At 42.5% G+C, this 27,402-nt stretch overlaps 1 protein-coding gene across 4 annotated transcripts in view; it reads left to right on the top strand.

Annotated features, from left to right (window-relative positions):
• Nucleotides 1-21,413: 21,413 nt before the first annotated feature.
• Nucleotides 21,414-27,402, top strand: part of LOC106561971 (anoctamin-1) — a 70,391-nt gene continuing 64,402 nt past the window's right edge. The window contains exons 1-2 of one of the 4 annotated variants that reach the window (XM_045689034.1): nt 21,414-21,543; nt 26,821-26,993. In XM_045689034.1, coding sequence (XP_045544990.1) covers nt 26,886-26,993 — 108 coding nt within the window. In that variant the 5' untranslated portion in view covers nt 21,414-21,543; nt 26,821-26,885. Of the gene's footprint in view, nt 21,544-21,787; nt 21,909-22,849; nt 23,322-26,820; nt 26,994-27,402 lie in introns of those variants that run through there. The other 3 variants (XM_045689035.1, XM_014126464.2, XM_014126465.2) reach the window with 3 other exon arrangements.

The following is a 27,402-nucleotide window of genomic DNA, read 5'->3' as shown; positions in this document are numbered from 1 at the left end:
ACCTATTCCGTAAAGGCTAATTGAGCATTGCATTAGCCCGTTAGTCTGCTAGCTACCCTGCCCCACAACTACACACACAGCCCAAGGAAGATGTTCTGCACTCAATGGAAACAGAAATGCCTCTTCCAGTCCTCACATTGTGTCCCAAGAAATGTCAAGTGTAGAGAAATATGACAAAGACAAAATGAGTGGCAGAGAAATGTTGGTTTGTTCAGAATAGGGATAGGCAACACCAGCCCTCGGGGGCCGGCCAGTCGTGTATAGCCGTAGCAAGATTTGTGACCTTTTCTGCCTTGTTTTGAGACATGGTTCGATCCCACCCAGGGACATGATTATTTACAATACTTATTACACAGTACTCAAAATGAATCATATGATAAAAGTTTACCGTTTTAAAATACTTATTACAAGTTTAAACTTTATTTCAGTTTATGAAATGCTTGTCTTTAATTCTTTTATAATAACGTAAATTTCACTGAGACCAAATAGTTTTAGAGAAGGGAACCCACTGTGCATAACTACTTTTACAGGAGAGACGGGTACCCACTGATTAACTGAATGCCTCTGTCACGCCCTGATCTGTTTCACCTGTCTTTGTGCTTGTCTCCACCCCCCTCCAGGTGTCGCCCATCCTCCCCTGTGTACTAATACCTGTGTTTTCTGGGTTTTTTGTTTCCAGTTCGTCTTGTTTGTCAAGCATACCAGCATTTGTCCTGTCAGCTCCTGTTTTTTTTCCCCAGTTCCCAGACTCTTTTTCTCGCCCTCCTGGTTTTTGACCCTTGCCTGTCCTGACCCTGAACTCACCCGCCTGACCACTCTGCCGGCCCCTGAGCATGCCTGCCGTCCTGTACCTTTGCCTCTGAGGTAATAAACTTTGTTACTTTAACACGGTCTGCATCTGGGTCTTACCTTATCCTGATAGCCTCTCAGAGCAAGGTATCTATATCCTGTGAGTTGTAAAAAAAAAAGTTTTAAGTAAAATATTTATCTGAAGACAAACACCCAATATTCTACCTTGGCAATTACATGCTTCATGATCAATACCAATTTAATTTCTTCATGCATCAAACCAGGATAGTTGTTTTAGGTCTGTAAACAGTTTGAATGTAAATACATTGCTTTTTATTTTCTTAATGGCACTCGTCTGCTTTTCACCTCATATAACAACTGATGTACTTAGCGGCACATCTCAATAAGTGGTCCAGGTAAGTCATGACATACAGTGGCATGTGAAAGTATTCCCCCCCCTTGGCATTTTTCCTATTTTGTTGCCTTACAACCTGGAATTTAAATAGATTTTGGGGGGGGTTGTATCATTTTATTTTGAAGATGCAATCTTTTTTGAGAAACAAACAAGAAGTAACACAAATAGAACTCAAGTGTGCATAACTATTCACCCCCCAAAGTCAATACTTTGCAAGTCTCTTGGGGTATGTCTCTATAAGCTTGGCACATCGAGCCACTGGAACTTTTGCCCATTCTTCAAGGCAAAACTGCTTCAGCTCCTTCAAGTTGGATGGGTTCCACTGGTGTACAGCAATCTTTAAGTCATACCACAGATTCTCAATTGGATTGAGGTCTGGGCTTTGACTAGGCCATTCCAAGACATTTAAATGTTTCCCCTTAAACCACTCGAGTGTTGCATTAGCAGTATGCTTAGGGTCATTGTCCTGCTGGAAGGTGAACCTCTGTCCCAGACTCAAATCTCTGGAAGTCTGAAACAGGTTTTACGTTAAGAATTTCCCTGTATTTAGCGCCATCATCATTCTGATCAGTTTCCCAGTCCCTGCTGAAGAACAACATCCTCACAGCATGATGCTGCCACCACCAGGGGATGGTATTCTCGGGGTGATGATAGGTGTTGGGTTCGCACCAGACATAGCGTTTCCCTTGATGGCCAAAAAGCTCAATTTTAGACTCATCTGACCAGAGTACGTTCTTCCATATGTTTGGGGAGTCTCCCACATGCCTTTTGGCGAACACCCATTGTTTTTTTAAAGCAATGGCTTTTTCTGGCCACTGTTCCTTAAAGCCCAGCTCTGGAGTGTACAGCTTAAAGTGGTCCTATAGACAGATACTCCAATCTCCACTGTGGAGCTTTGCAGCTCCTTCACAGTTATCTTTGGTGTCTTTGTTGCCTCTGATTAATGCCCTCCTTGCCTGGTTTGAGTTTTGGTGGGCGGCCCTCTCTTGGCAGGTTTGTGGTAACATATTCTTTCAAATTTTTTAAATAATGGATTTAATGCTGCTTTGTGGGATGTTCAAAGTTTGGGATATTTTTTTTATAACCCAACCCTTATCTGTACTTTTCTAACTTTGTCCCTGACCTGTTTGGTTAAGCTCCTTGGTCTTCATGGTGCCGCTTGCTTGGTGTTGCAGACTCGGACTCTTTCCGAACAGGTGTGTGTGTATATACACTGAGACCATGTGATACTTAGATTGCACACAGGTTGACTTTATTTAAATAATTATGTGACTTCTGAAGGTAATTGATTGCACCAGATCTTATTTAGGGGCTTCATAGCAAAGGGGAGAATACATATGCACGCACCACTTTCCATTTTTTATTAAAAAAAAAATTTTTTCACCCCACCAATTTGGACTGTTTTTCATGTCCATTACATGACATCCAAATAAAAATCTACTTAAATTACAGGTTGTAATGCAACAAAATAGGAAAAATGCCAACGGGATGAATACTTTTGCAAGGCACTGTAGCAAACGTGGGGGCTTAACTCATTTGTTCTCTATTGTTCCTCAAGCAAGATGACATCAGATTCCCCTCAGACCAACACCTTGAATGACTAAAACATTGTCTAAACACTTGTTAAAATGTATTTTATAACCTGTGTACTTTACTGTATTTATAGCTGGGGTATCGCTCAAAGTAAAAGTTCAGACATCGATGGTGTCACGTTGTATAAATTATTGGATACAGGCGCAGGTATACGTAATAGGGGGTTTTAATACTCCACCTAACTACAACATGCCATAAAAAGGCACGGGGACGAAGCCCAAAACAAACACGCATACAAAAACACAGATGTAACCCAAACGAGCGAGGTAAACCTCTAATAAATACACGGGACGAGACCCGAAATAAGTGCACGAACACCGTGACGACAACGACGCACAGGTACTCACAAGCCCAAACGGGAACAATAACCGACCAAACACTGGGGAACAGAGGGCACATACTAATCAGGGGAATGGGAACTAGGTGTGCCTAATTACAGTGAAGCCTAGAAGGTTGGTGACGTAGACGTCCAGAACTGGTGCACGGAATGAGCAGCAGTACCGGGGGGATCCGTGACAGCTGGAGGACGTCTTGCAATTGGATGACGTTACATCTACCATTGTAATGCACATAAAGACAATATAAAAAAACAAGAGAAGATTGCATTACGTTGAGGTTTAATTTTATGAAATCATACTTGAGTAAAAGTAAAGTTACCTTAATAGAAAATTACTCAAGTAAAAGTGAAGTTCACCCAGTAAAATACTACTTGAGTGAAAGTCTAAATGTATTTGGTTTAAAATACACTTACTTTTGATACTTAATATAAGGAATTTGAAATGATTTATACTTAAGTAATCCAGATGGCACAATTTGTTTTAATTTACAGAAAGCTAGTGGCACATTCCAACACTCAGACATAATTTACATACAAAGCATTTGTGTTTAGTGAGTCTGCCAGATCAGAGGCAGTAGGGCTGACCAGGTATGTTCTCCTGATAAGTGTGTTAATTGGACCATTTTCCTTTCCTGTAATGATTACTGTTGGGTGTCAGGGAAAATGTATGGAGTAAGAAGTACAATATTTTATTTTGGAATGTAGTGAAGTAAAATTTGTCAAATATAGATAGCCCAAAAAACAACTTAGTAAATATACTTTAAAGTACTTCACAGCACTGATAATATATACAGTAATGTGAAATAAATACAAATCGAACAAGAGTCCAAACTACTTCCATCAATGGAAATAGATTTTCAGCTCCTATTTATTTGTGTGTGTAGAGTCACTCCCCCTTCCCCACCATCCATCTCTACTTTTCAGTCTCATAATAGGCAGACTGTTGGCGCTCCCACCTGTGCCAGGTACAGGGAAAACACTTTGGCTAGGCAGTAGATATTTTCCTGCCACTCAAGGAAAGCTTGTGTGTGATGGCTGTTGGGGACTTATTTCAGTGACTGGTGGCAGAACCTGTACAGACGGATGGAGGGATTCTGCTCTAAGAATTTTCTCAGTTCGCTCCTTCCTCACTGCCTCCCTCTGCTTTGAGGCCTCCAGCTCCCATTGAAAGAAGGCAGCGGCAGCAAAATCCTCAAATAGCTTCCTTGAATTGGTGAGGCTTTCTGCTGTGTAAGTGCAGGTGGCAGGGGACGTGACTGGGACACTGACCATTTTACTCTCTGCAGTAGCATAATGTCACAGCTGGGTGTCCCTAGGAGCTTCTCTGGGCTGGTGATAAAAGCAAAGCAGATGTACCCACTTCACTCCCGGATCTTTTCCTCCCTGTGGTGCCTGGCCAGTAGGCCATCATTGGCAGCTCTAATGGGCTCTGTCCATCGGCCGTGGTCCAAGATGAAGAGGCAACCTCATCTCTTGATGGGTCCAGTGGAGAAGCTTTCAAGGGCAGTGGTGGTGTGCTTGGAAGATCTTATCAATATTACTTTAATGACAGTATTTTTATTATACACTAACCTAAATCAAGTGTGCGCTTGTGTGTGAGAGACAATGAGTTAGTGCCTGCACACAATATGTGTGTGACGACCCTCCCACTCTGTCTGCCGTATTCTCTCTTTGTTCTTGTTTCCTTATTAGGATGCCGGTGGGTGGAGTTGGAAGGGTCGTCAGCTAAATGGGAAACACCTGGGCCCGGGTGTGTCCCAGGATAAAGAGACCTCTTCCACTGTCATTGGGGAGACTCTCTCCACGCAGACACTGTTGTTGATTTTGGTTGTAGTATTTTTGTGGCCTTTTGGTTATTTGCTTTGGCACCTTTCAACACCCTGCACTATTACATGCAGGCATGCAAAACACTCACTTACACTACTGAGTACTGATTACACACACCATTGTTAATTGTATTTAGTTTACTTTAGTTAATAAATGTATATTTTTGATACTCCGTCTCCACGTTGTCTCCCTTTTGTTGCGAACTCTGAGCCGGTTCGTAACGTGTGTGATGTCATTCGAATTACCCTGTATCCAGCAGGAACTCATCAGAGGAATCCTCTTTTGATTTGGCTGGAGCTGGTGTCAAAGGGGAGCGGATCAGGACAGCCTCATAAAGATGAACTGTGTGATCAATCATGTTGCTGTGCTTTTCTTTTTTGTTGCATTCAGTCGCTAAATGCACACTATTAACTTGTCCCGACTGATCAGTTTACCCGCCCTGGCAATCCCTGGTGTGTGTTCATATGACAGAAGTTTGTCAAGCTGACTGAGTCCTTGTAGTAGGACATACAATGATTAGCTTTGGCATCAACTATTATCAATAGTGTACAGTAAAAAGGATATCAAACATTGATCTGTATTGACATGGGCTTAATCATGTGAACTTACGAAACCTGTTGGGCTTAGTCATCACTCAAGTTTAACAACGTATGTAGATTAGTGTGTGTACGCACCTCTCGACCATTGTGATATGCATTAATTGGCACAACAGTTGCTGGAAAATGCATTACATATCCGTTGTTCCACCTGAGTGTAGACAATTCATGTCAGTTACTCTAAATCTAAATATCAACTTGAAAGATATCCACACAACTTAAGTGGCCACATGTATTAATTAAATTAGATTTGAATGCGATATTTACCATCACTGTCTACACGGCACCCACAATGGTGGCGGCTTTTTGTTTGCTGTGTTTAAAAACAACAGCACATCGTTAAACCATGACCAATAAAAGATATGGAAATCATTCTCAATCTAAGTAACATCTATAAATGAATGAGACTAGGTGTGTCTCATCTGATTTGAGAATTGCTGATACCTTCTGTCTATTTTCTTTAGAAAATCTGGCACTGAACCACACACTTCTGTCTAGTGAGAGTGCACAGATCATTTTAGCTTTAATTACCTGGATGTCCCATTGAAGTAAACATCACTTTTTCATGGGAGACCTGCTGGTATGAATAAATGCTTAAGTATTTTCACTCTTTAAAACGGATAAATAGCTAAACAAGTGACACCACCACAGTTGCATGAATTGCGATGCAGTGCCTTAGACCGCTGCACCACTCAGGAGGCTATATGCCTATCTTCCATTGAGCTCCATTCTGAACGTATTGTCCATAGGCTACATTCTAGGTGTACCTCATGATCGATAGAGACGAATGTCACGCCTGCTCCCGCTCTCCCTAAGTAGCACTCGAGGGCGCCAGGCTGCCCTTCGTTATGCACAGGCAAACCTGACGAACCGGCGTTAATTGACATTTCAACCAAATTAAAATTACAATCCAGACGTTGAACTGACGTCTGTTCCCAGTGGGCTGTCTCGCTCAATGAGAGAAGATTTGAAATAGACAAGATGGCGGCGGCGTGTTGTATTACTTCATGGCGCAAAACATTTATTTTAATAACAAAACACCTGCAACTGGACACGGACATTTTAGATACAGTTGAAGTCAGAAGTTTACATACACTTAGGTTGGAGTCTTTAAAACTTGTTTTTCAACCACTCCACAAATTTCTTGTTAACAAACTATAGTTTTGGCAAGTCGGTTAGGACATCTACTTTGTGCATGGCACAAGTGATTTTTCCAACAGTTGTTTACAGACAGAATATTTCACTTATAATTCACGGTATCACATTTCCAGTGGGTCAGAAGTTTACATACACAAAGTTGACTGTGCCTTTAAACAGCTTGGAAAATGCCAGAAAATTATGTCATGGCTTTAGAAGCTTCTGATAGGCTAATTGACATAATTTGAGTCAATTGGAGGTGTACCTGTGGATGTATTTCAAGGCCTACCTTCAAACTCAGTGCCTCTTTGCTTGACATCATGGGAAAATCTAAATAAATCAGCCAAGACCTCAGAAAAGAAATGGTAGACCTCCACATGTCTGGTCCATCCTTGGGAGCAATTTCCAAAAGCCTGAAGGTACCACATTCATCTGTACGAACAATAGTATGCAAGTATAAACTCGCTCAGGAAGGAGACGCATTCTTTCTCCTTAGAGATGAACGTACTTTGGTGCGAAAAGTGCAAATCAATCCCAGAACAACAGCAAAGGACCTTGTGAAGATGCTGGAGGAAACAGGTACAAAAGTATCTAAATCCACAGTAAAACGAGCACTATATCGACATAACCTGAAAGGCCGCTCAGCAAGGAAGATGCCACTGCTCCAAAACCGCCATAAAAAAGCCAGACTATGGTTTGCAACTGCACATGGGGACAAAGATTGCACTTTTTGGAGAAATGTCCTCTGGTCTGATGTAACAAACATAGAACTGTTTGGCCATAATGACCATCGTTATGTTTGGAGGAAAAAGGGGGAGGCTTGCAAGCTGAAGAACACCATCCCAACCGTGAAGTACGGGTGTGGCAGCATCATGTTGTGGGGGTGCTTTGCTGCAGGAGGGACTGGTGCACTTCACAAAATAGATGCCATCATGAGGGTGGAAAATTATGTGGATATATTGAAGCAACATCTCAAAACATCAGTCAGGAAGTTAAAGCTTGGTCGCAAATGGGTCTTCCAAATGGACAATGACCCCAAGCATACTTCCAATGATGTGGCAAAATGGCTTAAGGACAACAAAGTCAAGGTATTGGAGTGGCCATCACAAAGCCCTGACCTCAATCCTATAGAAAAGTTGTGGGCAGAACTGAAAAATCTTGTGTGAGCAAGGAGGCCTACAATCCTGACTCAGTTACACCAGCTCTGTCAGGAGGAATGGGCCAAAATTCACCCAACTTATTGTGGGAAGCTTGTGGAAGGCTACCTGAAACGTTTGACCCAAGTTAAATAATTTCAAGCCAATGCTACCAAATACTAATTGAGTGTATGTAAACTTCTGACCCACTGGGAATGTGATGAAAGAAATAAATGTTGAAATAAATCATTCTTTCTACTATTATTCTGACATTTCACATTCTTAAAATAAAGTGTTGATCCTAACTGACCTAAGACAGGGAATTTTTACTAGGATAAAACGTCAGGAATTGTGAAAAATTGAGTTTATATGTATTTGGCTAAGGTATTTGTAAACTTCCGACTTCAACTGTATGTGTTTGGCCGATTCGAGTATCGACAAGTTAAGGTTGGTTAAAACTTCTCTGTGCTACCCCAAACAGTACCTATCCTGTAATGGCTAACTGAGCATTGCATTAGCCCGTTAGTCTGCTAGCTACCCCCCGTTAGTCTGCTAGCTACCCCCCCCATTCACACTCACACACAGCCCCAGGAAGATGTTCTGCACTCATTGGAAACAGAAACTCCTCTTCCAGTCCTCACTTTTTTTTTCATCGTTCAATGAAGGGTGTGTCCAAAGCAATGTCACACAAGGAGGTGTAGGGAAATATGACAAAGCCCAAGGAGTGGCAGAAAAAAATGTGGTTTGTTTAGAGTAGGGATAGGCAACACCAGCCCTCGGGGGCTGGCTAGTCGTGCATAGACATAAGATTTTAATTGCCTTATTTGACGTTTTATGCCTTTGTTTGAGACATGGTTCGATCCCACCCAGGGACACATGATTATTTACAATACTTGTTACACTGTACTCTAAACATGAATCATATGATAAAAGTTTACTCTGTTTATTAAAATAAACATGAGTTTATTCCCTCAGAAGTTGGTGCACTGTACTTAAAACAATAATTTCAAGTTTTAATAAGGTTGAATCCGTTTATAATATGTTTTTGTCTTCAATTCTTTATTATAATAACTTACAATTCCCTGAGACCAAATAGTTTTACAGGAGGAGGGAACACAATGTGAATAACTAGTTTTACGGGAGAAGCAGGGACCGACTGTGATTATTTAATTTTACAGGATAGAGTGCCTCTTCAGAGCATGGCATCTATATCCTGTGAGATGTAAAGTTAAAAACCAAATATCTGAAGATAAACATACTTTCAATATTCTACCTCGGCAGTTCCATGCTTCATGATCAGCACCTATTTATTAATTTCTCTTTGCAACAAACCTTGATAGTTGTTTTAGGTCTGTTTAGTGTAAACAGTTTATGTGAATGTAAATACATTGAGTGCCATTTTAAGAAAAGAAAAAGCATCTGCTTTTCACCTCATGTAACACCTGATTTACTTAGAGGCACATCTCAATCGGTGGTCCAGGTAAGTCATGACATGAAAAAAATGGGTGCTATCCTCATCTGTTCTATATTTTTCCTGTGTTGTTCCTTAAGCAAGATGACATCAAATTCCCATCAGACCAACACCTTGAATGACTAAAACATTGTGTCAAAAAAAACACTTGTTACATTTAATTTGTATACTGTGTACTTTACTGTATTTATAGTTGGAATATTGCTCAAAGGTAAAAGTTCAAATATCGCTGGAGGACGTCATGCATTTGGAGGACGTTACATCTACCATTGTAATGCATATAAAGACAATATAAAAAAACGAGAAGATTGCTTTATGTTAAGGTTTAAATCATACTTGATTAAAAGTAAAGTTACCTTAACCCTTGTGTAGTCTTAAAATGATGTATACTCCCCTTGTCTTAAGGGTAAAAAAAATTACCTGCCTTCACTAAACCCCTAAAATAATTCAGCTTAATTGAATTTTAAACCCCAAATCTATTTTGCATGAAGACACAACCTGTCATTCATCACAAACTTTGTGAATATCTGGGTTTTCCCTCTTCACAATGCAGAAAGACTGCATTTAATCAGTGGACACCACTCATTGTATTACAACACACTTGTCAATTGTTTTCTTTACTAAAGTAGAGGTTTATTATTATTGCTAAAGGAACTGCGTTGGTGTAAACCATTTTTTGCAAGAGATAGCACTTGTATAGCCTAAGAAAGTTGCAGAAACTAGTTTTGAATGCATTTTATTGAAGGGAAACAAGTCTTGAACTTTTTTGGCAACATGGTGATATATTCATGTATATACTGTACAATGAGGAATTCAACTACAAAATACTAGTCTTCTCCCATTTTTAAACCATTGCCCCCACCCACAAGGTGTATAAATAAGAATAAAATAAGATAATAGATACAAAACAAAAACATGAAGAACATAAATCAATCAACTCTAATTAGCACATGGAGGACAGTATGCAAGGACATGGACTTTGCAGATGTATTTATAACATGTGCAGCACATAGTATTTGTTTTACAGTCCTTCTTGGGGGCGCAGAATTGACATCTCCTATTGCCTGCCCCAGCTGCAGCCTCAGGTGGATCAGAACAAGATTCAGCCCCCTCAACAGCTTTCACAAGCGCTGCAGAGGCTGCTGTGTGGGGGTGGCTCTTTCTTTTAATGTTTTGGGGTTACAAGTGCCTTTCCCAGCTGTTCCAGGAACACCCTCCTCTTGCTTCGCTTATCAGGCATCCAGGTAGGGTTGCTCTTGTTCCATATCACGAAGGCATTGTATGAGGACACATCAATGATGTTATGGAAGATGACCAGGGGCCAGCGGGCAGTCATGCTCCTACAGCTGTAAGTTCCAGTCACCTTGTCCAGGTTGTCCATGCCTCCTTTGTTGTGGTTGTAGTCCAGGATGATGGCTGTCTTCCTGTCCTCACGATCGCTGATCTCACCTGTTTTGTGCAGTGTGCTCAGGAGGACCACATTCTTGTTCCTCTTTGGGAGGTAAGAAACTAGAGTGGTGGTAGGGTTGAAGGCAAACTTTGATGAGAAGGCCTCTCTCCCACTTGTTGCGAGGAGTGCAGGGGGGAGCTCAGGCTTGTTCTTTCTAACTGTGCCAACCATGGTGATCTTCCTCTTCGGGAGCGACTGGCTGAATTCAATCAGTAGCACACACAATCTCAATTTCTCGTGTGTGTGTGTGTGTGTGTCTGTCTGTTTTTTTGGTGTGTAAATTATTTTATAACTGTCTTAGGGTCATTTTTCATCCGGAAATCTTTGTACCCTGGTGGTGTACAGCTTTCATGGAAATATGAACAAAGGCGATGTTTCACTTTTTCAAATGTTGGGTGACTCCAGGAAAAGTCATAAAATTTCAAGTTGAAAACATATTATTTAGGGAGTTTTCTCTGCTGTTAAACATAGTGGCGGGTCAAGACAACACAATGTCTTGTGAAGGTCACCCAGTAAAATACTACTTGAGTAAAAGTACAATATTTTCTTTAGGAATATTGTAAAGTAAAATTTGTCAAACATAAATAGTAAACTACAGACACCCCAAAAAACGACTTAAGTAAAAATACTTTAAAATACTACTTAAGTTTAAGTACTTTACAGCACTGATAATATATCCAGCAATGTATGTACAGTAATGTAAAAGAATGAACAGTACCTGTGAAATAAATACATATTGAACAAGAATCCAAACTACTTCCATCAATGGAAATAGATTTCCAGCTCCTATTTATTTCTGTGTGTGTGTAGTCACTTCCCCTTCCCCACCATCCATCTCTACTTTTCAGTCTCATAAAAGGCAGACTGTTGGAGTTCCCGCCAATGCCCTGTGCCAGGTACAGGGAAAACACTTTGGCTAGGCAGTAGATATTTTCCTGCCACTCAAGGAAAGCGTGTGTGTGTGTGTGTGTGTGTGTGTGTGTGTGTGTGTGTGTGTGTGTGTGTGTGTGTGTGTGTGTGTGTGTGTGTGTGATAGCTGTTGGGGCCTTCTCTCAGTGACTGGTGGCAGAACCTCTACAGACGGACGGAGGGATTCTGCTCTAAGGATTTTCTCTTTCTCAGTTCGCTCCTTCCTCACTGCCTCCCTCTGCTTTGAGGCCTCCAGCTCCCATTGAAAGAAGGCAGCGGAAGCAAAGTCCTCCTCAAATGGCATTCTTGAATTGGTATGGCTTTCTGCTGTGTAAGTGCAGGTGGCAGGGGACGTGACTGGGACACTGACCATTGTACTCTCTGCAGTAACATAATGTCACAGCTGTGTGTCCCTAGGAGCTTCTCTGGGCTGGTGTTAAGAGAACAGCAGATCTACCCACTTCAGGATCTTTTCCTCCCTGTGGTGCCTGGCCAGTAGGACATCACTGGCAGCTCTAATGGGCTCTGTCCATCGGCCGTGGTCCAAGATGAAGAGGCAACCTCATCTCTTGATGGGTCCAGTGGAGAAGCTTTCAAGGGCAGTGGTGGTGTGGTTGTGTGGCAAAGTCTTATTCTACACTAACCTAAATCAAGTGTGCGTTTGTGTGTGACATCAGAAGGAACTCTTCAGAGGAATCCTCTTTTGTTGTGGGTGGAGCTGGTGGCAGCTTTTTGTTTGCTGTGTGTTTAAAAACAACAGCACATCGTTACACCATGAAATCATTCTCAATCTAAGTAACATCTATAAATGAATGAGACCAGGTGTGTCTCATTTGATTGAGAATTGCTGATACTATCTTTGTCTATTTTCTTTAGAAAATCTGGCACTGAACCACACACTTCTATCTAGTGAGAGTGCACAGAACATTTTAGCTTTAATTACCTGGATGTCCCATTGAAGTCAACATCACTTTTTCATGGGAGACCTGCTGGTATGGATAAAGGCTTACGTATTTTTACTCTTTAAAACAGATAAATAGCTAAACAAGTGAAACCACCACAGTTGCATGAATTGCGATGCAGTGCCTTAGACCGCTGCACCACTCAGGAGGCTATTTGCCTATCTTCCATTGAGCTCCATTCTGAACGTATTGTCCATAGGCTACATTCTAGGTGTACCTCATGATCGATAGAGACAAATGTCACGCCTGTTCCTGCTCTCCCTCTCTGGCACTTGAGGGCGCCAGGATGCCCTTCATTACGCACACCTGTCACCATCATTACGCACAGCTGCGCAATATGGGACTCACCTGGACTCACCTGATTACTTTGTTGATTACCCCCTCTTTATCTGTCTGCTCTTCACTTTGTTCCCTGTGTCAGCATTGATGTCGTTATTTTTCCCCTGTCCAGACACTGTTCCTGTTCTGTTTCATGTCAGTTGTTTCATTAAATATTCACTCCCTGTACCTGCTTCTCGTCTCCATCGTTGATCCTTACAGAATGCTGACACCACTAAAGGAAGCATCAGGGAGTTTGGGGTTTTTGTTTTGGTTGGTGACGTCGGGTCTGGGTGCCGTTGCCGATGGAACCGGGGGTAGCTCGTTGGGCTTTCACGCCTTAGCTGGCTCGAGAGGTCTTCTTGCCTTGGTGGGCTCGGGCAGGCGAACACCCACGTCATGCTTCAGCCGGCCCATCAGGCTCCCCCGCCTCAGCCAGTTCGCCAGGCTCCCACGCCTCAGTCAGCTCGCCAGGCTCCCACGTCTCAGCCGGCTCATCTGTCTTGTCCAGCGCCCATGCCTCTGCCGGCCCATCAGGCTCGCCCAGGTGAGACACCGGGTGGTGCTCCAAGAGCGCGGTGCTGTCACACCTGCTCCCGCTCTCCCTGTCTGGCGCTCGAGGGCACCAGGCTGCCATTAATTACGCACACCTGTCACCATCAATACGCGCAGCTGCGCAATATGGGACTCACCTGGACTCCATTACTTTGTTGATCTATACCTGTCTGCTCCTCACTTTGTTCCCTGTTTCAGCATTGATGTAATTATTTTTCCCCTGTCCAGATGCTGTTCCTGTTCTGTTTCAGTTCCGTTGTTCATTAAATGTTCACTCCCTGTACCCGCTTCTCGTCTCCAGTGTCGATCCTTACAACAAATGTAAAACCAGTCATATGGCAGAAAACTGAAGCATTTCCACTGTGAAGTTTATGAAATGCTGGTCTTATAACTTGCAGGGATGAAGAAAAAAAAACAAAGGCCCAGGGGCTATCATTTATTAATCTGGCCCTGCATGCGCAAATGACAGCCCACTAAGCATTTACCATTTGGGTCGACCTTGGAAAGGACCCAAATGACACACCTCCTACTTGGCAAAAACTGGTTGAATCAATGTTGTTTCCACGTCATTTCAACCCCCCAAAATATGTAATGAATTCTAGTTCTGTGATTTCAACAAACAGAACTCACAAGTGTTACATTAGCAAATCAAGTTACACCCCAGAGACCATTGTGACATATAGAAAATGTTGCCATTTATAAAATTGTTCTAGAGTAGCTCAAAAAGTCTGGTATACTTGGACTGTTGATGGTTTAAATGTAATGCTTCTCAAGCTGAAGGTGTGCGCTGAGTATGGGCACGGTGCAGGAACCCTGCAGTCAGAGCTAAGCTCTAAACCAGGGGTGCCCACTGGGCACAGACGTCCATTCAACGTCTATTCCACATCTATTCCATATTTCAACGTAATTTAATTGAAATGATGTGGGAACAACGTTGATTCAACCTGTGCGTGCCAGTGGATGGGCACTCCAATTTTGTAACTCAATATTAGGAAGGTGTTCCTAATGTTTGGTATACTCAGTGTATATATCTTTTTTTTAAAGATGTAACATATCATACAACATGGATGATATTGTACACAATTGTGCACAATTTTTGGGAACCCATTTTGGCTGGTGAGCGCTACTTTCAAAACAACCGGCTGAAATTATACAAAACCTTTAACGCATCTTTAAGAAGGTTATACAATAGACACCTAACAGCTGTAATTTAAGGGTGCTTGTGTAACCCTGGTTCTCTGATAAGTGAGAGACCTCACTCAAATATGGGGATTACGCCCTTCTAGGCAGAGTCACAGGAAGCTCCATTCACACAACATCTATCGGAAACCGACAGGAAGCATGGTGAAAAGTGGAGAACCCCATTCATTATAAGGTGCCAGGGTCCTATCTTGTAGAAGTCTCAAAATAAATGAGGGGTAACCAACGTACCGGATAATACGTCTCTATACGTAGATGCTGCAAGCGATGCCCTTGAGTGGTCCTGAACACGGTAGCAAAGAAACCCTCAAGCCTCACCAGGGTAGCATACCCGTGCCAACTTAATGGGAGGCGTCATGCCCCTTGGGGCGGCACCCAGGAGACAGGGATAGCAGTTCTCATGTCAAGCCCAACTGGAAAACCCCTCCTCCGCTTTAGGGGGGAGGGGTCTGTCTTCTGCCCGAGAAGGGGTAGGGCCGAACACTGTATGAGCTGTGCCCTGCTCCTCTCCGCCGCTGGGGACAGATCCCTAGGTCAGGACTTCGAAGAGGCTGCAGTGACAGACAGCTTGCCCCAGGACTGCGTCGGTGGGGTCTGGAGCCCCTGGATGCCGAGAGCCTTCCACAAGCCTTCCACAAGTCTATAAAATCCCACAGAGGTAGGATTTTATAGATATATCAAGGCTCTGTGCCCTTTTGCAAGGGGACATAGAGTGATATATTTCTGGAGGCAAGGTGCTGTAGGCATGGAGTGGGGACAGTGCATGGTGGCAACTGATATTTACCCGTCCAGCCTCGGCTTGAACTTAAAGCGGTACCGAGGGGAGAGCTTTAGCTTGGAGGGCACTTGTGCCCAGAACAAACCATGTTTTAGCCCAGCTTTGGCTAGAGGTTGTTAAAACTAGCCTTGACGCGGTAGCTGGCTTGGTTTTAGAGTGTCTTGGATCGGAGGATCTTGTAGGTGGGACCAGTTAAGTAAACAAGGACGAACGACTGAATGTAAGTGATCTATGCAAGAGAGCTAAGCTAGCCGTGTGCTGGCTGAGGTACTCCGCGTGAGAGTTTAGCTTAGCTCAGGTTAGCAGTGGTAACGCTAGCCTTGCCGCGTTAGCTAGCCTGTTTTATGCTGTCCCGTGGACTGAATCACTGAGTAGTGGGACCGGTTCAAACAGTAAGCACACGCAACTGGGTGCTAGGCGAACTATATACGAGAGTTAGGCTAGCAATTTGTCAGACTGTAGCTTATACCGAGCTGGCATTCGCCGCAAGGGCTAGTAACCTGGCTTAAGCTACTAGCCTGGCTTAAGCTGACACAGACCAGTTCTAGATAACGCTGTACAACACTCAAAGGACTCGGGTCACCGAGAGCTGCCTGAGCATGTTAACCGGGTTATGCATGTGCTAGACGATGCTTAGCTGTGAGGTTCTTGTAATTGGCATTATCTAGCTAAGGTCACCCAGTGGACTACTAGCTTAGCTATAGCTAGCACAGTGTTAGCTGAAGAGAACCATGTTGCTATTCGGTCTAGAGAGCCTCTTTTGACCTTACTTCCCTGCTGTGTAACTGGTCAGTTTAGCCTTAACTAGTGATTCCAGGAATTTTAGTGCTTGGCTTAGTTCGCCCAGTACGGGGAAGGTGTAGCCGTAAACTCAGAGAGAGACTGTTCTGTCAGCCAGGTTATGTGTGTACTAATCAAGGCTTGAACGTTGGGTCTGTACAGCTTAGCTAGCTAGTAGCATCCTAGTGGGTTAAACGCCTAGCTGTAGTTAGCACTTCGTTAGCCGGAGTGCACTGTGTGGGGGTGTTCCTCTACAAGCTGGAAATCTCCCACAACCGTAGTACGGAGAGACAAAACCAGTTAGTCTAGCTACTGCGGGCGCTGATAAGCTAAACGAGGAGAGAAGTAATGCTACAAACTGTAGGTAGAAATAACTAGTAGAAAGAGTGAGCTTTAATCATTTGCTGGCCAACCTTAGCTGTGGAGCTAGTCCTGGCTCGGTGGCTGAACAGGTCACCTGTGAACAGTTAAGCAGGACATAAGTGGTTCAAGTCATGCTGAGGAGAGATAGAGATCTTACCTTTGCAGTAAGGAAGAAAACAAATCATAAAGTAGAGGATGGGAGCGTGGCGCCTTATAAGGAGTGGGGTTCTCTGACAGACATTGTGTGACTGGAGCTTCCTGTGACTCTGCCTAAAAGGGTGTGGCTCCATAGTGAGAGACCACAATTAGTATTTGAAAGAGATGTTTACATATCTTGCATTACTCGTCTCATATGTACATGTATATATTGTATTCTATACCACCTATTGCATCTTGCCTGTGCTGCTCGGTCATCGCTCATCCATATGTACACTACCGGTTAGAACACCTACTCATTCAACGTTTTTTCTTTATTTGTACTATTTTCTACATTATAGAATAGTAGTGAAGACATCAAAACTATGTAGTAACCAGAAAAGTGTTAAACAAATCAAATATATTTTATATTTGAGATTCTTCAAATAGCCACCCTTTGCCTTTATGACAGCTTTGCACACTCTTGGCATTCTCACAGTCTTGAAGGATTTCCCACATATGCTGAGCACTTGTTGGATGCTTTTCCTTCACTCTGCGGTCCGACTCATCCCAGACCATCTCAATTTGGTTGAGGTCGGGGGATTGTGGAGGCCAGGTCATCTGATGCAGTACCTAATCACTCTCTTTCTTGGTAAAATAGCCCTTACACATCCTGGGAGGTGTGTTGGGTCATTGTCCTCTTGAAAAACAAATGATAGTCCCACTAAGCACAAACCAGATGGGATGGCGTATTGCTGCAGAATGCTGTGGTAGTCATGCTGGTTAAGTGTGCCTTGAATTCTAAATAAATCACATTCATCCACACAGCGTCTCACAAAGACACCCCGGTTGGAACCAAAAATCACCAATTTGGACTCCAGACCAAAGGACAAATTTACACTGGTCACATGTCCATTGCTGATGTTTCTTGGCCTAAGCAAGTCTCTTCTTCTTATTGGTGTCCTTTAGTAGTGGTTTCTTTGCAGCAATTCGACCATGAAGGCCTGATTCACACAGTCTCCTCTGAACAGTTGGTGTTGAGATGTGTCTGTTACTTGAACTCTGTGAAGCATTTATCATCATAGCGCTTGATGGTTTTTGTGACTGCACTTGGAAGAAACTTTCAAAGTTCCTGAAATGTTCCGTATTGACTGACCGTCATGTCTTAAAGTAATTGTCGTTTGTCTTTGCTTGTTTGAGATGTTCTTGCCATGATATGGACTTGGTCTTAAACCAAATAGGGCTATCTTCTGTATACCCCCCCTACTTTGTCACAACAAAACTGATTGGCTCAAACGCATTAAGAAGGAAATAAACTCCACAAATACATTTTTTAGAAGGCACACCTGTTAATTGAAATGTATTCCAGGTGACTACCTCATGAAGCTAGTTGAGAGAATGCCAAGAGTGTGCAAAGCTGTCATCAAGGGAAAGGGTGGCTATTTGAAGAATCTCAAATATAAAATATATTTTGATTTGTTAAAAAAAATGGGTTACTACATGATTCCAAATGTGTTATTTCATAGTTTTGATGTCTTCACTATTATTCTACATTGTAGAAAATAGTAAACATAAAGAAAAACCCTTGAATGAGTAGGTGTTCTAAAACTTTTGACCGGTAGTGTACATATTCTTGTTCCATCCCTTTACTTAGATTTGTGTGTATTAGGTAGTTGTTGCGGAACTGTTACATTACTTGTTAGATATTACTGCACTGTCGGAACTAGAAGCACAAGCATTTCGCTACACTCGCATTAACATCTGCTAACCATGTGTATGTGACCAACAACATTTGATTTGATTTGTTGATGCACCTTTGGCAGCGATTACAGACTTGGTTGTTCTTGGGTGTGACGCTACAAGCTTGGCACACCTGTACAGTGCCTTGTAAAAGTATTCATTCCCCTTGGCGTATTTCCTATTTTGTTTCATTACAACCTGTAATTTAAATGGATTTTTATTTGGATTTCATGTAATGGACATACACAAAATAGTCCAAATTGGTGAAGTGAAATGCAAAAAATAACTTGTTTCAAAAAATGCCAAAAAATTTAAAATGGAAAAGTGGGGCGTGCATATGTATTCACCCCCTTTGCAATGAAGCCCCTAAATAAGATCTGGTGCAATCAATTACCTTCAGAAGTCACATAATTAGTTAGATTGCACACAGGTGGACTTTATTTAAGTGTCACATGGTCTCAGTATATATACACCTGTTCTGAAAAAGTCCCAGAGTCTGCAACACCACTAAGCAAGGGGCACCACCAAGCAAGCGGCACCATGAAGACCAAGGAGCTCTCCAAACAGGTCAGTGACAAAGTTGTGGAGAAGTACAGATCAGGGTTGGGCTATAAAAAAATATCCGAAACTTTGAACATCCCACGGAGCACCATTAAATCCATTATTAAAAAATGTAAAGAATATGGCACCACAACAAACCTGCCAAGAGAGGCCCACCCACCAAAACATACGGACCAGGCAAGGAGGGAATTAATCAGAGAAGGAAACAAAGAGACAAAATATAACCCTGAAGGAGCTGCAAAGCTCCACAGTGGAGTTTGGAGTATCTGTCCATAAAAAAAAAATAAGCAAACACAATTGGTGTTCACCAAAAGGCATGTGGGAGACTCCCCAAACATATGGGAGAAGGTACTCTGGTCAGGTGAGACTAAAATGTAGCTTTTTGGCCATCAAGGAAAATGCTATGTCTGGCGCAAACTGAACACCTCTCATCACCCCGAGATCGTCATCCCCACAGTGAAGCATGGTGGTGGCAGCATCATGCTGTAGGGATGTTTTTCATTGGCAGGGACTGGGAAACTGGTCAGAATTGAAGGAATGATGGATGGCGCTAAATAGAGGGAAACCTGTTTCAGTCTTCCAGAGATTTGAGACTGGGACGGAGGTTCACCTTTCAGCAGGATAATGACCCTAAGCATACTGCTAAAGCAACACCTGAGTGGTTTAAGGGGAAACATTTAAATGTCTTGGAATGGCCTAATCAAAGTCCAGACCTCAATCCAATTGAGAATCTGTGGTATGACTTAAATATTGCTGTACACCAGTGGAACCCATCCAACTTGAAGGAGCTGGAGCAGAATTGAAGAATGGGCAAAAATCCCAGTGGCTAGATGTGTCAAGTTTATAGGCACCTAACCCAAGAGACTTGCAGCTGTAATTGCTGCAAAAGGTGGCTCTACAAAGTATTGACTTTGGGGGGGGGGTGAATAGTTATGCACGCTCAAGTTCTGTTTTTTTTGTTATTTCTTGTTTGTTTCACAATAAAAAATATTTTGCATCTTCAAAGTGGTAGGCGTGATGTGTAAATCAAATGATACAAACCCCCAAAAAATCTATTTTAATTCCAGGTTGTAAGGCACCAAAATAGGAAAAATGCCAAGGGGGTGAATACTTTCGCAAGTATTTGTATTTGGGGAGTTACTCCCTTTCTTCTCTGAAGATCCTCTCAAGCTCTGTCATGTTGGATGGGGAGCGTCGCTGCACAACTATTTTCAAGTCTCTCCAGGAAATATTTGATCGGGTTCAAGTCCGGGCTCTTGCTGGGCCACTCAAGGACATTCAGAGACTTGTACCGTAGCCCATCCTACGTTGTCTTGGCTGTGTGCTTAAGGTCATTGTCCTGTTGGAAGGTAAACCTTTGCCCCATTCTGAGGTCCTGAGCGCTCTGGAGCAGGTTTTCATTAAGGATCTTTCTGTACTTTGCTCCGGTCATCTTTCCCTCGATCCTGACTAGTCTCCCAGTCCATTTCCACCATACCAAACTGTTAACTGAGGCAAAACACACGTTGATTGTTACTCAGTTGATTACTACATAAAGTTATTGAATGGATACATTCATTGGGATTGTGGTTTGAGAAGACCACAGCCTCTATCAAAGGACTGATATCATGAAAAGACTACAGACAACTCATCAAATGAACAATACAAGGATACCAATGCTTGGATAAATTTGAAGGGGGAATTATTTTTGTTACCACCCAGAATGATATCCCTTTTATTGTATATTCCACTTGTATATAGTAATTACTGTGTTTAATGCTAGTGGTTATCAATTGAGATAGGCCTGTAGTTTATGCACCAGCATTTCACCAGATCACTGAGGGAAACATTTTGCATATGTAAAGTCACGGTTGTTGCAGAAGCATTTGGTAGGAAAATATATGCAGATTTTTTTCAAACGAATTTCATCCACCCCCTCAACAGGTATTTCCATTCCATTTTCCATCAGTATCTTCAACATTTTAAACAAGACTGTATGCAGACACAACAGGTGGTTGAATCCAGATGTGAATTATGCGCAATATTATACTTTTCTATGCATGTACATTCACTTTAGTTAGAAGTCTCAGGTACTCTGGCTCTGATCTGAGAACAGCTGGGAATGTCATCCTTTTGGTTCTTATTCCATGCTTCATAAGAGTCCCTACACGCCCAGGCTGGAATGTGTGTGCAGAGATTACATTTGAAAACATGTGTTGAATTGCGTTTCCTACTGTCATCCAAGGCCTACCTGATATTGATATATCATTATTCTGATTCACAGACTTGCAAGACTATTTGTGAGCTTAATTCAATGCCAAACTCTGTTTGTTGTGTCACTAAGGTGACGACGACAATTTTACATTTCCTGATTCTCAAGGAGGGAGTAGCAGGGACGTTGCGAACAGGTAGACACAATCAGAGAGGAAGAGGCGAAGGGAGAGTATTTACTCCGCTCAAAATCTGTCCGTGTGAGATGAGCCTGGAGGTCTATAAGAGAGTGTCGAATTAGGTAAGGCATATTTCATCAAATATAAGTTTCGTAATGTTTAGGCTTTTACAAATGTATTGACATAAGTGAATGCAAGTGGCATTCTGGTAACTTTGAGAAAAACGACTTAGCCTACGCGTGTGAACATGGAACAACTATCTGCCCTCTCATTGGCTAGAATGGTCCCACCTGATCGCGCTTGCCCGTAATCATTGAGGACATGTATTTCCATTATTAGAGCGGTCATTCGGGTATCTTGTCACTTTAACAGATCATCTTTGACACAGGTGAGTCGCTGACAAAGGTGATACTGGAATCATGTGGGGAAGTGAAGTTTTGTTGACTTGTGTGTCTGGACATCATTGCTTTTGTTGTGCTTAACTAAGGTAGGCCTAATTGCTGTCTTTCAGTAATTTCAGTAAATATTGTTTGGTTTGACCAAGTTGGTTCAAAGCCCAGATGCGCCTTGTTTTCGGGGTGGGGGTTTCCCTATAAAATACCAGTTTTTCCTTGTGGCATCCTGGTAGACTAATCTTAAAGAGTATACTTTCCAGAATGTTTCAGAAACGGATTATCCACATGTAAATATAGGCCTAACATCGTACACGGATATAGTCTATCAAGTGTGTTTTTGATCACGACGAACTATTGCGACATATAAAAAAAGTTGTAAATATTTTGTTATGGAGATTTACATTTGTACCATGATGATGCGCCTGGCAAATTTAAGCATCGTACAGAACGAAGTCGTTTCCACTCAGGCTGCGTAAAATTCAAATTCCGCGGGTATCGAGAATGTCCCGCATAAAAGTTAGATATAGTGGGCGATTGGGCATCTACATTTGACATGCTGTACACGTTATAGGCTACTTCTGACATTTTTCGCGAACGCTTCATCTCTGACTGTCACTCTGGGTTCCTATTTGAAGAGAGAGTAGCCTAAATTTATTGGACACACAAGCGTTGCGTTGCGCACGGACTGTTGTCTCCAGGTATTGACGTGGTCGCCAGGCTCGAGGTAAATTAAATGCCCTCATTTGAATTCCTCTATAATGGGTTCTTTCGTTGAAAATGTAACCATTGATTAAGTCCATTTGCTGATTTTGGGGGTTCACAAAATCAGTAATCGAGTTTTTGATACGAGTATGAAAAGCTGAGTGCATGACAGTACCGGCCAAAAAATGTGCAGGTCAAATCATGACATTATTAGAAATCATATACCATATGCACTGTAAGATGTTGCCGCGTTGCTCAGTCAAATTAGTCTATCGTAATTCATGTATTTGAAGCATGAAACATCCCCTGTGTTTGACGGATAGCCTCACACCTACCCATGTTGGAGGAGACATCAGATCGTGGCGTGGGCGGCACCAGCTGTCTCTTGCTGGTGCTCTCACAACCATATTGACCATCCTATTGATGCACTGCACTGAAATATATTACAGCTATTTTGCACGACGTGTGGTGGGAGGGCACATAATGGACATGATGTAGTTCGTAACGCGTATGGATTTGATCTATTGTTTAGAGAGAGAGAGAGCGAGCCTCTGTAGTAGGCTAGCCTTCGTGGGGAGGCAGGGGGACGTTCTGTGGGAAACCCATCGTTTCCATGCCACACCACAGCATTGAGCCCACGGGCGCAGTGAAGGCATCGACTATATGGTTTTCAGAGCGTTGAGGAAAGAGAGAGGAAATCTGTTGAGATCACCGGTGTAAATAGTCTGTTCAAATGGAGAGACATGGTGATGATGATGATGATGATCCGATGCAAACCATAAACAGTCATGATAAAGTCTCTGGTAAGTTAATGCTGTTTGATTAATGGTTAATTTGAAATTATTTTCTAAATGTACAAGCTCCAATAAAAAAGAAGCGCACCACAGGTAGGATATGGTTGCATAAGGTATAGAGCTACATTTGATGGATGGATATGCGGCAGGTTAGCGGTTAAGAGTGTTGGCCAGTAAGGTCGGTGGTTAGAATCCCCAAGCCGACTAGGTGAAAGAGCTGTCCATGTGCCTTTGAGCAAGACATTTAACCCTAATTGATCCTGTAAGTTGCTCTTGATAAGTGTCTGCTAAATGACTAAAGTAAATGTAAGAAGGCAGGCTGTAGCCTAATCTTTAATTATATGAAAGCCCACTCGATGTATTTTTAACACATCATTTTGCATGTTTATATTTTAGGCATTTTTGGGGGTTGGAAACGATTTATTACACATTTGTCATAATGACCATTCACTGTAAGGTTATAGCCTACTGTAATGTAGCTTTGAGAGGTTTGTTTACCTGGCTGTCAGTGCTGAGCAGTATTCCCGAGACAAGTGTTCACTGTGTTCACACCCTCGGCTACAGTAGCTGATAGAGAAAGACGCACAGACGGATATATTTATGGAAGCACGACTCCATTTAAGCATGCCTTATACTGTCATCCAAACCATTATCACTTGAATTCATAAAAACTAATGTGTTAACAAATATGTTTTTGATAGCTTTTGTTATATACAGTATCTATCTACGACTACTATTGAATTATTCTAAATGTTGAATGGGATGAGGAATGGAATTAGCAAAGAAAGAGGTTCTTTCTGATTGGTTCATAGTTGGGAAATCTAATTGGTGTAATTTAATTTTGCTTTAGCTACTCCATCCCATAATATTCCTTCAGCTCTCAATAAGGTCACATAGTTTTGTTTCATGTTGATATAACAAATCAAGCTTCTAAATCGAAAAATAAAAGACTACTATTTGGCAATTTTGATCAATATAGCATCTTTATGGAGAGATACAAAATATATTTTTTGTATCATTACTGAATAGTATATTCCAACATACAATGTTGCAGTGCAAGACAACATCAGGTCACTAGTTTTGATTGAATGGAGCTGTCAGTGTAATTATATAATGTAATCCTTCAACCTATTATGGTCCATATCAGGCTCCTGCTAATTTCAGCACACACTCCTTTTTTCTCTCCTAAAGAGCACCCAAGGGTCCTTATCTGTGAAGGTTATTACAAGGACTTGACTTACAGCGTATATGAGTCTTTAACTGTCAGAAGCTGTCCCTAGCATTGCCAAGGGTAGGGGAATCCTTGTGAGTCATTGCCCAAGAAAAGGCAGACACTTGGTGGAGGTTTTCTCAATGTAAAACGATTCTTAATGTTTCGTGATCAAAGACCAGATCTGTACGTTGTCTAGGTACGCTCAGATATTAAAATATTTATAGAAATATTGTCATACAGGCATGTGGGGTGACAAATGAACAAAAGACCAATCGGTAAACCGGGGCAACATTAGCCTTTAGGCCATGAGAGATTCATGGATGTGCTTACACAACCAGTGCCTTTACATTAGCTCTCTGAAAAAAAAAAAAACATTTTTGCTCAACATTCACACAACATGCACGTAGATGTTGAGTGCAATTAAACTATGGTCAGATTCTCAGTGATTATAGTCAACTATATGGGTACTTCCTCATCCACATTGTTAGTTTACCCTAGAAATGAATACCCAAAGCATGTTGGTTATTTTATGTGGCTGTCAAGAACCTCATCAGATAATATACTGTACGATGGTGGGATGCTCTTCATGCTTCTCATGCCATTGAGCTGGACATTACACTCTTTAGCACCATTTGACCTGGAAGCACATTTCAGAGTATCAAATACACTGCTCAAAAAAATAAAGGGAACACTTAAACAACACAATGTAACTCCAAGTCAATCACACTTCTGTGAAATCAAACTGTCCACTTAAGAAGCAACACTGATTGACAATAAATATCACATGCTGTTGTGCAAATGGAATAGACAACAGGTGGAAATTATAGGCAATTAGCAAGACACCCCCAATAAAGGAGTGGTTCAGCAGGTGGGGACCACAGACCACTTCTCAGTTCCTATGCTTCCTGGCTGATGTTTTGGTCACTTTTGAATGCTGGCGGTGCTTTCACTCTAGTGGTAGCATGAGACGGAGTCTACAACCCACACAAGTGGCTCAGGTAGTGCAGCTCATCCAGGATGACACATCAATGCGAGCTGTGGCAAGAAGGTTTGCTGTGTCTGTCAGCATAGTGTCCAGAGCATGGAGGCGCTACCAGGAGACAGGCCAGTACATCAGGAGACATGGAGGAGGCCGTAGGAGGGCAACAACCCAGCAGCAGGACCGCTACCTCCGCCTTTGTGCAAGGAGGAGCAGGAGAAGCACTGCCAGAGCCCTGCAAAATGACCTCCAGCTGGCCACAAATGTGCATGTGTCTGCTCAAACGGTCAGAAACAGACTACATGAGGGTGGTATGAGGGCCCGACGTCCACAGGTGGGGGTTGTGCTTACAGCCCAACACCGTGCAGGACGTTTAGCATTTGCCAGAGAACACCAAGATTGGCAAATTCGCCACTGGCGCCCTGTGCTCTTCACAGATGAAAGCAAGTTCACACTGAGCACGTGACAGACGTGACAGAGTCTGGAGACGCCGTGGAAAACGTTCTGCTGCCTGCAACATCCTCCAGCATGACCGGTTTGGCGGTGGGTCAGTCATGGTGTGGGGTGACATTTCTTTGGGGGGCCGCACAGCCCTCCATGTGCTCGCCAGAGATAGCCTGACTGCCATTAGGTACCGAGATGAGCTCCTCAGACCCCTTGTGAGACCATATGCTGGTGCGGTTGGCCCTGGGTTCCTCCTAATGCAAGACAATGCTAGACCTCATGTGGCTGGAGTGTGTCAGCAGTTCCTGCAAGAGGAAGGCATTGATGCTATGGACTGGCCCGCCCGTTCCCCAGACCTGAATCCAATTGAGCACATCTGGGACAACATGTCTCGCTCCATCCACCAACGCCACGTTGCACCACAGACTGTCGAGGAGTTGGCGGATGCTTTAGTCCAGGTCTGGGAGAAGATCCTTCAGGAGACCATCCGCCACCTCATCAGGAGCATGCCTAGGCATTGTAGGGAGGTCATACAGGCACGTGGAGGCCACACACACTACTGAGCCTCATTTTGACTTGTTTTAAGGACATTACATCAAAGTTGGATCCGCCTGTAGTGTGGTTTTCCACTTTAATTTTGAGTGTGACTCCAAATCCAGACCTCCATGGGTTGATAAATTGGATTTCCATTGATTATTTTTGTGTGATTTTGTTGTCAGCACATTCAACTATGTAAAGAAAAAAGTATTTAATAAGATTATTTCTTTCATTCAGATCTAGGATGTGTTGTTTAAGTGTTCCCTTTATTTTTTTGAGCAGTATACTTACAGTATATTGTTCCATACTAATCATATCTCTTTCCTCCCACACAGGTCAAACTTTCCTAGTACACGATCTCTCTGGTAGTCTTCTCCCTGAGTTGCAAGAGCAAGACACCATGAGGAGGAATGACTATTATATCCCTGTATCCTGCGAGGAGAAGGCAGCTGACTTTGGGAACACTAAGGATGGTGGCGATAGCAAATATAACAAGTATGACTCCATCGTAAGTGGTCTTCTCTACATTGAGAATTTGTATTTGTATTTATCAGGGATACCCATCAGCTTTTGCCAAGGCAGCAGCTACTCTTCCAAGGGGTCCAAACACATGAAGGCACTTACATCACACACGTGCATTGTAATATTATTGTATGGTGGTATTATACATTTTGTATTGTAGATATGTAGTGGTGTAATAATGTTATATGATGTATTGTTTTATCTTTTGTTTTATGCGTATAGAATGCGTGTGCTGGTGTGTGTGTGCGTATGCGTGTGTCTGAACCTGTGTGTGTATCTCTTCACAGTCTCCGCTGTTCAATAAGGTGTATTTTTATGTGTTTTTTTATCTGATTCTACTGCTTGCATCAGCTACCTGATGTGCACCTCTCATAGTCTGTTCTTGACTTGGAAAT

Source organism: Salmo salar, chromosome ssa11, assembly GCF_905237065.1.
Source record: "Salmo salar chromosome ssa11, Ssal_v3.1, whole genome shotgun sequence".
Lineage (NCBI taxonomy): Eukaryota > Metazoa > Chordata > Actinopteri > Salmoniformes > Salmonidae > Salmo > Salmo salar.
Note: the sequence above shows the minus strand (reverse complement) of the source record. Positions and strands in the feature narration are given on the sequence as shown.